We start from the raw sequence: 12,188 nt of genomic DNA on the forward strand, positions 1-12,188 counted from the left end.
CACCATACTAACAGATAAAAGACAATGAAAAAGTTATTCATCTGGGAGAAGTATGCAGCACAGCAAAGAATCTCTCAAGAACCTTAAGCTTTACTACACAATACAGAAGCAAGGCATTGTTGCTACACAGATCAAGTAACTGGTGAAATGAAACAGCGGCTCCAAAATATATCAAGACATTAAAATCCAAATACAAACTTAAACCCCAAAACCTTCAGTCATTTAATTCAGTTAGTGTTTTATTGCAATTCAATTGCTGTTAAGTACTGAAGAGTCAATTATATAAAATTATTCGGGCAGGTATAGTATTTTCAATTATATAAAATTACTCGGCCAGGTATAGTATTTTCCTACTAATTGCTTCCAAACTTTCCCTAGTAATTGCTTCAAGCGTTTGAAAGGACACACGGTAAACACATGATTTTTAAAAAATGGTTTTATGAATTGTTTTATTGTATAAAACACACTTGCCTAACCTAATTGTTGACAAACTGCTGTATTTTCTAGTTATATTTTCATACAGCTTTAAATCTAAACTGTAGGACATACAAACAGGTCTTTCAGATTATATTGAACACTAAAGTCATCTCCTAAAACTCTTCCCATTTTATTTTAACTACTCTTTTTAAAAAAAATATGCCAAGTATCCCCAGGTTTCTTCTGTCCAAATTACAGTACGACAGTAGGGAGGAAGAGGGTAGGTTCAAAACTGGGCTTTATGCAGTTTTTTGCTGTCCCTTCTTCCCAATCAGAGACTTGTGGATGTGAGGAATCACACCTGTAAGAGAAAATAAAATAAAATGAAGTGTACAAGTGCAACAGCTTTATCCCCAAACACATTCCCTCATTCCCCTCCATGACAGGTTTCCCGCACATGGAAAAGACCAACATGCAGCAGTTAGAGTTGAACAATGGGAAGTATATGAGCTATAAAAAAAAAAATCACATAACCATGGTCTAAAATATCTAATGAGGTCCTGTCCCATTGATATTCCTACAAGTTAAAGTCAGGCATCTCCCATAGATTATTTGAAACCATCTATGTTGAGGAATTCAGGTTCACGACTGCTTAAACATGATTTACCAACTAGCTAAGAATCTTTTCCATGTTTCTGCTACTAATACCAGTAACACTCAAGAAAAGCAAAAATAGTTCAAGTTATTTTGGTGAAGGCAATTCCAAGAACGTCAAACTAGAAGTTGAAACAACTGAGATGATGGATGAAAAAAATACAATTTTGCTTGCCTCACTAATGCCTTTGTTCCACAACCTCTCTTTAACCCTTCCATGACCTACTTTATAGGCAAAGGCCTTCTGCATACTAGAGAAACACCTGCAGACTGCAGTTCCCAAGAACTAATGGATCTGCTCGAGTACATGAGCAAACCTTTCCTGTGATTTATGATGCGGGGGTGGGGCAAGAAAGGGACAGTAAAGAAGCCCTTGTGCAGTTTTGAAAAGTTAGTATTTCTGATATTAAAAATCCTTCAAGATCAAACTTGCTGGGGTACAATTCCACAGCTATTTGCCATCCTCTAGTGCTGAACCCGAGTAATAATATCAAAAACTTGAGAACATAAATAACAGGCTATTAGAATGGGCATTATGGAAGAGCTTACTTTATCCTCACTGGACATTCAAAGTATATTTTCATGCGAGAGCAATCAGAAGTAGGGACTCTGGCAATTTCCTTCCTTGACAAATTAAATCTTTCCACCAGTAACCCGTGTAAAACAAATCAGATGACAAATGTCAGAGCTGCCTGGTCTTCGTTGCTCTACAAAGTACAGGGATTTAACAACTAATCAAGAACAAAGATCCTTTCCATTTATCTTCCTTAAATCAATGTGTTCTTTCAATATTGTGCTTAATTGAGTTAGATCTACACGCCAAATGGAAGATTGGGTAAACACACTGCACAGTCAAAGCTCCACTGATCGGGACAGCCATTCATTTAAAGGCAGGCCCTGCTGGAGACGCAGGTGTCCGGCTGCTGAACAAGTACAGGTCAAGCTGAACTGTAATGCTCTCCTTGCCATCCATGACACTCACTGATTTTCACTAAGTGCGAGTGCCTAGGTCGTACCAGGGAACCAGTCCTCATTGAAATCATATCTAACAAATCAATTTAGAGATGTAGGAAAGGAAAAACAATATGACTGCACTGAATTATAACTCAGCAGTATGCACACATTCATAACAACAAAACACTTAACTTGAGCTAATCTCAAAGTAATTCTTTCAGTGCCGAGATAGAATCTTCACTGAATTTCTAATGATCTTAGAATACAGGATTTTCAGGTGACGTAAAAGCTTAGTGCCCTGTGACTAATGCACAATAGCCACTCTAACCATGACATATCCAAATCAGAGTAATGAACATAATCTTCAGCAACTGTCTAATCTAAGAGACTCTCTATTTGAAGTTATTAAAAAGTGGCCCCACCTGACATCTGAGGCCAGCTCAAGAGCAATATGGATGGCAATTGACATTTGTGGGAGTGTGCGACGTACAAACACCATGCACGCAGTACAGTGGCTTTAACAACATTCTACAATTTCGCCAAGAATTCAAAAAAATCTACTCTCAATGTGTCAGCTCTATAATTCTATTGCAATTAAAGTAAAACATTAATTAGCATAGTTAACATTCACTGTATGTAGCAAACTAGAGATGAAGGGCTAGTAACACAAATTTAAGATAATAAAGTTTATGAAGTAACTGGTAGACTCCAAAATTCCAGCATCATCTTAAATTTGTTCCCCCTTTTCAGTTTACAAACCTTATTAGGGTCTTCCCTTAAATTGCTCAGGGGGTCCCACCATTACATTACTTAATTGTAATTCCGAAAAGGTTCAAAGTCCAAGGTAATACCCAGAAATGATTCATATATTTTGAATACAGTACATCAAACATTCTTCTCCGCGATATTCATGCACAGCAGCAGTTCCCTGAAAGTCACCACTACTGTACAAAGTTAACACATACCGCCACCAGCAATGGTTGCCTTGATCAGCGAATCCAGCTCCTCATCACCCCTGATGGCCAATTGCAAGTGACGTGGCGTGATGCGCTTTACTTTCAGGTCTTTAGATGCATTTCCTGCCAACTCCAACACCTACAGAATATCAAGTTAGCAAGGTAGCTTGAATAAAATTATAGCTTCTTAAATAGATTAAAGTTAAAAGCATCTATACAGCAAAACAGGAATTTCAACAGCAATAGGTGTTATTTTCACAAGTTATGCTGCAAACAAACGAGGTGAGGTGAAAGCTGGCCAATGTTCCCTTATCTCCACGTTTCAGCAGTGGGGAAATGGAGGAAGGCCAAGAGGAAATAAATCCAACACTCAGCATCCAAATGTTCAACTCCACTGGTTTTTAAATTCTCTTTGTAACTCCCAAAGTCTTATCTGGCTCAAACTCATACCCATAAACATCAGTCTCCTTTCCACCTTCTTTCCCCTGGAATGTCCTACTCAGTTCTCTCCACATGGTCAGCTCCCTCACTGCTTTCAGAAATGCTCTATTTGACCATGCCTTTGGTCCCCCATCCCCATCTGGTTTCCTTCTATGCTGAAGTCCTTTTCGCCTCACTGAAAGGCAGAGGCGTGATCTGTACGAGGTGAAGTGAAAGCTGGCCACTATACACGTGCAGATAACTGTACTCGCTTTCAAAACTCTCCATGGACTCACCTCACCCTACAACTTCAGTGACTACCTCCCAACACAAATCTCAATCTGCTTTGAAGCTGCTCCTTACCACCCACACCATTGGTGGTCACTAAGCTCCTGCCTTCTGGAATTTCCTGCGAAGATATTTCTGTCTTGTCACATCCTACTCAGTTCTTGAAAACCTCTCCTAAAGATCCTCTGATTTCCTTATCTTAATCATATTTATTTATCCCTGCTCCTCAGCATAAACTATTTGCTACTTTAAATCTTCTTGCTTATGAAGAATGCTATAGAAATGCACGCTTCTGAGGGAAAAAAGTCAGCAATTTACATCAAGGTAGTCAAGAATGTCAAACAAATCAAACACAGACAGTTATTTTGTAACCTTAATTTCATTCACTTGGCCTAAACCAAGAAAATGTCCCTGTTTTTGAAACAGGTCAACTTTATCTTCACCTACCTCAGCAGTGAGATACTCAAGGATAGCTGCACTGTACACTGCAGCTGTAGCACCCACCCGTCCATGACTAGTGGTACGAGTCTTCAAATGCCTATGAATACGACCTACAGGAAACTAAAAGAAAGAATACCAGGTGAAAATATCATCCTAGTCAAAAGATACATTCTAAGTGAGGAATACCATCCACTGGAACTTTTCACTTACATTTGTTTACATTTTAACCTATGGATCTGAAAAGATTTTTAAAATAAAGCACGAGAAGTCTATTTTTCTTCAAAAATTAGTCAAAATTTCACTTCTCGCTTCTCCAACTGCTTCATCTTCAAACTCCTTGTCCCCAAGTTTCACTGCTGTGAGTTATAACCCTTATGAGCAATTGTTCCATAATTACCAACATGACTGAATCCTCTCCAATGCTTTTGGATTGTTAACAGAAATCCTAGCTAACTATCCCACCGAAAGATGGTTTCACCTCAAACCCAACTCAAAAATGAAAACTACATTTCTGCAGGCCATGTCATTGGCTTTGACTGTTGCATTATATTCTCTAAGCATTTTAGAGGTTGGTTTCATAAAGGTTTGCCGCTTTTGCTAGTAACCCAAAAGGAAGTTGCACAGTCATAGTTAAATAATAATTACGTTATCTATCTTCCGATGGCCATTCCTTCAATGCAAACATGTTTGTATTGCTGCATCATTTTACTCTGCTGAAGATGGATCACTTTCATAAAATGGCCTTAACTAAGTATCTTGTCCATTTAAGCACCAGACTTTTAGGAAGAATGTCATGGTCTCCAAACAGAGAAAAGCAAGATGGTGACAGACACAGGAAGCGCAAGCTGGAGTCCAGAAAGGTTCAAGGGATAAGAGACCAGCTGTGTGGACAGACTAAAGAAGCTTGAGCACAGAAAGTTATGGGATGTGTTCAAAATTGAGGGAATTTGACAGAGAGAAACTGTTTTTGCTGGCAGGAGGGTGTGCAACCAGAGATCACAGATTAAAATATCCAGAGCAGAGGAAAGCAGGTGAAATTGTATAATGAAGCAAGTTGCTACCATCTGGAATGCACTGCCTGAAAGGGTGCTGGAAGCAGCTTTAATTGTAACTTACAGCAAGGCTTTAGGAAACGTGGAACTAATTTGATAGCTTTTTCAAAGAGCCAACAAACGTATGGAGGCCATTTGGCCTCCTCCTGTTCCGTACCTTTCAATTATTCTACATTTACTACTTTTGCCCAAAAGCTTGTGGATGTGGCATCAACTGAAATTTAAAAGAATATTTTTTGTCAAGGAAGAGTAACCAGGGAGATGGAGTGGTTTAAGGGGATTCAGGGGTATCTGGAACCCACTATCTGAAAGGTTGGTAGAAGCAGAAACCCTCATAATAGTTAAAATGTACTTGGGAATAAAGTTAAAAAGTGCAGTAACCTACAAGGCTACAGACCATGAGGTGGAAAGTGGGATTAAGATGGATGGCTAGTCATTGGTCAGTGTGGACACGATGGACCAAAAGATCACCTTCCATTCTGTAAATTTCTGTTAGAGTCATATTGAACTTGAAACATTAACTGTTTCTCTCTCCAAAGATGCTGCCAGACCTGAGGTTTTTCCAGTATTTTGCATTAGAACATAGAAATTTACAGTAATAAAAACAAAGTTAAATAAAATGATCAGCCAATCAAATGGCGGGACAGACTTGAGGGAACAAATGCCCTACTTCTGTTCCAAGAGACTATCTTCATACACAAATTCCCCACATACATCTTGCTTCTCTAGGCAAATTAAAAATTAGCAGAGGAAACCAGATTTAACTTTAAAGGGCAGCAGGTGCACAGATATCATTCGTACCACTACAGAAGCACATCAAAAGTACCATACAACATTGTGTTGAGTGCGTTCAATGTCATGCCTAACATCCCCAATGTAAACACAGAAATTAACATAACAGCACAACGCAGGGAGTACATCCATATCAATACATCTTGCAACAAACCTCATTGTGAATGTTCACAAACTAACTTTAAATAAGTGCAAGAACCTCCTGGCTTTCCATGGGATGCTCACTAGCTATTTGAGAGTAATTTTACACTAAACAAGCAATTCAATAAGATTAAACCACCACCCCCCCCCCACCCAAAAAACCCAAACCAAACAGGAGAAGTCCTGGCTGCTTTCTGCTTTCTTTGCCAAGGGGCCAGGATACTAATTAAAACGCTCCTATTGTCACCTGATTCAGCACAGACTGGGAAGCAGACTTGGAAACTTTCCGATGTAACTTGGTGCCATTTCATTTGATAATGCACAGCAAGATGTTTTACTTTGTTAAAGGCACTATACAAGTGTAATTTGTTGCTACCCTACTCAGTGAGCAAACTCTTGACAGAGAGGATGGAGTCAAGTTTAACAGTGACCAAACAGCCAGAGTTTACATTTAGACATTGCTTTAAAAACATCTACACTAAGTTTAAGAAACTTGTTCTAATAGGAATGATTACTTGTTTTTTTTAAACTTATGCCAAAAACTCAGATCCACACCAGTTAATTGCTGAATTGGTAGAAACAATTTGAAAATGGAAGTCAATCACATTGGATGATGCCAAATTTCAAACCAGCTCTCTATAACTTCTATGAATATTGCCCAAATTGCTCATAAAATATCGTTGAAAGATTAGCCGAATTTGGTCAGGCTTTTTACTTCACAGAGCACATTTCCTGGCAGAGTCAGAGACGCTTCACATATTTTTTGGAGGGGAGCAGTCTCAAAAATCCTGCAGCCTATTATATGCTACCTTCTTTCTCCCTTCTTCAAACTTTACAAAGCTTCAGCAACTCTATACAAAACTAAACAACCCTATCCAAACGGACCCAAGTTAATTATGAACTTCAGTTTGAAAAACAATCCAACAAAAGCACCAGCATAAGCCCATGTCAACTTTCATTCATGCAGCATATTACTGTTGGTACACAGGACTATTCTCTTCCCTCCACCCTCAATTAGTGCAGGAAGGTTGTTGAGTAAGCAGCTGAGCCATCCCAGATCTGAAGCAAGTTAGTTGATTGCACCCAGGGCATTTAGGTGTTATCCAACTTCCCCCAGAAGGATGAAGAATCACTAATGTAGAGATGCAGAGCTCAGCAAGGCAGAGAATGTGAAACTCTCAAAAGGCTTTTTTCTTTCCCCCTCAAGGGTATTGATCAATTCCTTCAGGACCTGACCAATGCAATTACTTCAGTGATCATAAGGCTTGACATGACCAGTTTTTTAAACATATAACTTGTAATCTACATGTGTGCAGCATGGGCAGGGCTGATTTCTAGTCATCCTAAGAATGTGGCTGTCCCTTGAATTCTGCAGTGAGTAGTGGTGTAGTTGGGTGGAGTAGCCCAGGGACTTCCCATTGACTGCAGAAAGTTTTATGGCTTCAGGTCAAATAAAGTCAAGGAAAGCTGATTATCTTATGAGCTACTTCCCATTCCTCCATGCTGAAAGTTACTTGGTGAAAGCACAAATACAATCTATCTGAAATGGCTCTGTCATCCTCCTGACTGAGCTGGTTGAGTCCTGAAGGGCAAAGCTGCCAGATTGGGACTGCCAGGAGATGCTGATATTGTGCTGCTGATCTTGTCTCCACAGATGATAACCCCCATGTAGATTGTAGCTCCATGACTGTGCTAAGTGGAACATCAAGGCTGATGGAGTAGCCCAAGACAGGATAGCAATGTGACACTGTGGGCCAGCAGAATGCAATGATCCCTCACTCAAAGCGGGGTGTAGAAGGGTGTGCCAAATTTTGTACAACCCAAAGGTTAACTGGCACAGTAAAACACCCAAACTACAGGCTAGAGATAGTGTGAAGAAGATAAAGGTAGATGTTTGCAAACATCTTAGCCAAAAGTACTAAATGGACAACTATACTTATGATTCACCGCCCCCCCACCCCCCATTCCTCATCATAGATGCCAGCGTCCAACCAATTCAGCTAACTGACATTAATCAACAGTATATTACTGAGTGTACCGGACACAATGAAGGTTTTGGGCTCTGACAACAGGGGTAAGGATGTGAACTAGAATTAGCTGTCTTATTAGTAAAGCTATTCCAGTGCAGCTGGTATCTGTCCAATGGAGAAAAATTAACCAAACAGGATAAATCTAGCCTAACCAGTTGCTGTTACATCAGCCTGTTCCAGTCATCAGTTAAGCAAGTAGGAGTTACCAATAGCACCATTAAACAGCATCTAATTGCTAATAACCTCAGATGTTCTGTTCATATTCTTCTGGAAACACTGCTCCAGAATTCAACTGCAGCCTTAATGCAGATGTTCATTCAAAAGCTGAATGCTAGAGGAGAGGCAGAAATACCTGTCTTTGAAATACACCATCTTATGTTATCAAGGACAAACACAGTTCAATGGGAAAGCTATTGAATGGCTGGACTGGTACCTGACACATTAGGAAAATAGTAATTTGAAAACCAATCACTATAACAGGTCCTTCAGGGATATAATTCTCAGATGTCTCAATAGTCTGAATAAGTTACTTGTTGATCATTCCATTGGGAGCATTTTTTATATTAAATAAGCAATAGAATTACATGTACAATGACTCATTTAGTTTTACTTGTAGCAGCTCAATAAGTTGCAGACTTGGTCCCAATTCTGAAAACACGTTTTACACCCTTAAATCTATTTGGAACACAAAGCCTACCTGTAACCCTGCTCTCTGAGAGCGGGAAACTGCTTTAGCCTTGGCCTTTCCCGAGTCCTTCCCAGCTTTCCCGCCAGCCTGCCAGAGAGAGACAGAAGCAACACCAGTTAAAATGCTTTCTACAGATCAAGAGAAAGATGCAACACTTTCACATACAAAAGGATAGCTCATTAATCATTTTCACTTTAGAGAGATGCTTAAAATATAAACTAGGATTCAACTTTTAACAGAAATTCTCTTGTATGCAGTTGATTTTAAAACAATGTTAAAATATTCTGGCTCTGTATTAGGCCAGTAAGATGCACATTACTACAAATTTATATGTTGTGAAAGTAGGAACATTTATAGTGTTGATCAGTACATGGTATTTTTTAAAAACTAGATGTTAGTGTTTCAAAAAGAGAGACAAGTTGCATTTTAATTCTCACTAGAGATCACATGTTGTAAATTCAACATTGAGTTGAAACAGCAGGCAATACTCCAGAACTGAGCTGGAATGGCAATTTTATACACAGCTACATCTTTATTTGGGCTAGATATGTATTTAACAAATTACAAAAAAAAGTTATTCAAAAATCCCATTCAAGGTATATAGAATACCTTTTAATTATGCAACTGCTGGCACTTCACAATTGGAGATACTGGTCCAGTCTTCCAAATATAGTAAAGTATTCAAGAAATTCAGGAAACAAAATGTATCTGTAAAGAACTTTTAAGATAATGAGCCTACTTTTAACACAATGGAATTGATTATTTCTATTCCTAATTAGTACTACTTCAGAAATGATGCACACTTTCACAAGGTTAATCAAAACTTTGTCTCTCAAAATACATCAACCTCAACAACAACAATCTGAATTTGGTGTCTTGGCTGATTTGAGCACGGTGTGGACTACGAACAGCACACGATTAGGATGCACATAACTAAAACTTGAAATGGGGCATATAAACCAACTTACAAACTTTAGCAAGTCAGATTTGTTTTGAATGTTAAAAACTTAGTGCTCCAAGACGGAGTTGAGAGAAGAAAATATTTACAACTAGTAGTTTGTTCAGTGGCAGAATTATTCAGTTCAAGTACCACAACCAAATCTTAATTTTGCAATTAGCTGAGACCACTTAAGGCAGCAGATGCAAATTAAATACTGACAATCAAATCTAATGTTCAGCTATTCAGCCTACAAGCAAAAGAAATGCACCCTTCACCCAGTCAATGCCAACTTCGAGATCAGTCACAAACGCGCATCTAATTCATCTAAGTGAGATTGGAAACTGGACAGTGCAGGTGGACAAGAATTCAATCTGCTTAGATACAAACTGACAACGAATCTCCTACAGAACAGATCCATTAACTAAGCTTTACATTTTACATTAAAGCTTGTGACAAATTCAAATGACTTAGTAGCAATTAGTACCCATTTTAGGCATTAAAATATTTGAAGCTGTAGATTTTCACCTTCTCCCATAAATATAGCGCACTTGACACTTACATTCAAATAAGTAAATTCCTACTTTTATAATATTGCCTAGTTTATCTGTATCCTTCAAAACTTTAATCACATCAACAATCCAACTACTTATGTGTAGGCTGTGGAAATATTCATAATATTTTATTACATAACAAACAAAAAAATTAAAACTGATCATTTCAAAGATTAAAAAAAAAATAAAGTTGGGTTCCTCTTCAACATTCACTCCTTACTTTCCTCCCTTTTGAAAGGTAGCTCTGCCAGTCATTTTGCAAAACATTAAAAAACAATCTTGCAACTAAACCAGACTCGGTAACATGCATTTTAAAAAGAAAGTTACACCAGCATCCAGAGAAAAAGGTAACCTTAAAAATTGCCCGAGCTGCAAAGTGAGACTTCTGGACAACATTCAAATCACACAAACACCAGCCTAAAAGTTCACTCAATTCTGAATTGCAGTCTCAGTTAGCGAGTCATTAAACTTGCTGGGAAAGCCGGGGGGGGGGGGGGGGGGGGGACACACACAAATATGGGCAACAAGATGGGATCAGCACTTTTATATATAAAAAAAACAATGCAACATTTGCAAAACATGCCAAATCCGAGCTGTGCAATGGGAGTGAATGGGGGGGGGGGGGGGGGGGGAGAGTAAAGAGGAGGACAGATTTTCCCGCCAGTTCCTTGTCAAAGAGAGAGAGAGAGAGAGGGGGGAAAAACAAAAACAGCAACAAACCCAGTGGACAGGAGAGGGGGGGGGGGGGGGAAGGAATCAGAGGCAAAGAAACCTTCCCCCAGTGAGAGAAAAAAAAGAGGGAAAAGAAAAGCGGGGGGGGGGGGGGGGGGGGGAAGGGAGAGAGAGAAAAACTCCTGTTGCAACAAATGCAAATAAATAAAAACCCAGTCACCAACAGGAGCTGCTTATAAAAACACGCCCCACTGCCAACTCGGGAGGGAGGAACAAGCCAAAAAACCACCCCCCCCCCCCCGAATTTACAAACGTATGTTGGAGAGAGAAAAAAAATAAACATTTAAATGCTTTTGGGGGGGGGGAGGAGGGGGAGAACTGGAACACTCAATGGTTTTTTTTTTAAAATAAAATGTTAAAGGCAGTGAAGAAAATGAGAGGCCGAGCACAGGGAGAGACAGATTGATTATAACTCCCAATAACATATAAATATAGATAGATAGAGGGAGGGGAGGGGAGGGGAAGGGGTGGATCAACCCCCGGGGCCGGTTACCCGCGCTCCTCGCACGGCGGCTGTCAAAAAGGCGCCATCCGCTGAAGGGGGAGGAAAAATGCCGCCCGCCGGGGGGGGGGGGGGGGAGAATGAATAATGGCGAGAGAGAGAGAGAGGGGGATGGGTAGGGGGGTTGGGGGTGGGGGGGATACTGGCCCCGGTTTATATTCCCTCCTCTCTCGGTCGGTGTCACGGAGCCGCCCGGTACTCACCATGTTTCTCCTCTCTCTCTCTCTCTCTCTCTCTCGCTCGCTCGCTTCTCTCTCTTTCTCAAACAATAACCGACACCGCGCGCGGGGGGCCCGCCGACATCCGGGCACTGCCGCCCCGCCAGGCCCGCCCAGCCAATCACCGCCCCCCACACTCATTCAAACCCCAGCCGGCCCTCCAATCACCGCCCGCCTTCTTCCAAAGTCTTCCCTCCCGTCAACGGTTTTTCTCTCTCTCTTTCCCCCCCCCCCCATTTTTTTTTTTCCTTTACACACACCCCCCCCCCCACTCCTCCTCCTCCTCCTCCTCCTCATCCCCATCGCGGGCTTTTTGAGTTTCTCTGGCAACCGTTAATTTTTCCCTCTCTCCAGTTTAAAGTTTCGCTCGATTTACCGAAGGAAAAAAAAAGTGAGGGAAGGCCCGTGTTTG

At 40.4% G+C, this 12,188-nt stretch overlaps 1 protein-coding gene across 1 annotated transcript; it reads right to left on the reverse strand.

Moving 5' to 3' along the window:
- Positions 1 to 421: 421 nt before the first annotated feature.
- On the reverse strand, positions 422 to 11,903 carry LOC121290081 (histone H2A.V). The gene is made up of 5 exons (XM_041210237.1): positions 11,762 to 11,903; positions 8,843 to 8,920; positions 4,137 to 4,250; positions 2,991 to 3,120; positions 422 to 778 (listed from the first exon to the last, which is right to left on the reverse strand). The coding sequence occupies exons 1-5, from the start codon at positions 11,762 to 11,764 to the stop codon at positions 717 to 719; spliced, it is 387 nt and encodes a 128-aa protein (XP_041066171.1). The 5' UTR covers positions 11,765 to 11,903; the 3' UTR covers positions 422 to 716.
- Between the last annotated feature and the right edge of the window lie 285 nt (positions 11,904 to 12,188).

The sequence above is a fragment of the Carcharodon carcharias genome, chromosome 17 (assembly GCF_017639515.1).
Source record: "Carcharodon carcharias isolate sCarCar2 chromosome 17, sCarCar2.pri, whole genome shotgun sequence".
In the NCBI taxonomy this organism is placed as follows: domain Eukaryota; kingdom Metazoa; phylum Chordata; class Chondrichthyes; order Lamniformes; family Lamnidae; genus Carcharodon; species Carcharodon carcharias.

Excerpts from the sequence above, each read along its gene's own strand:
- LOC121290081 (XM_041210237.1), bottom strand. Across the intron at positions 4,251-8,842 it reads CTCAGAGAGCAGGGTTACAG|TTTCCTGTAGGTCGTATTCA; the intron begins GTAGGCTTTGTG and ends TCTTTCTTTTAG. Across the intron at positions 779-2,990 it reads GGCAACCATTGCTGGTGGCG|GTGTGATTCCTCACATCCAC; the intron begins GTATGTGTTAAC and ends TTTCTCTTACAG.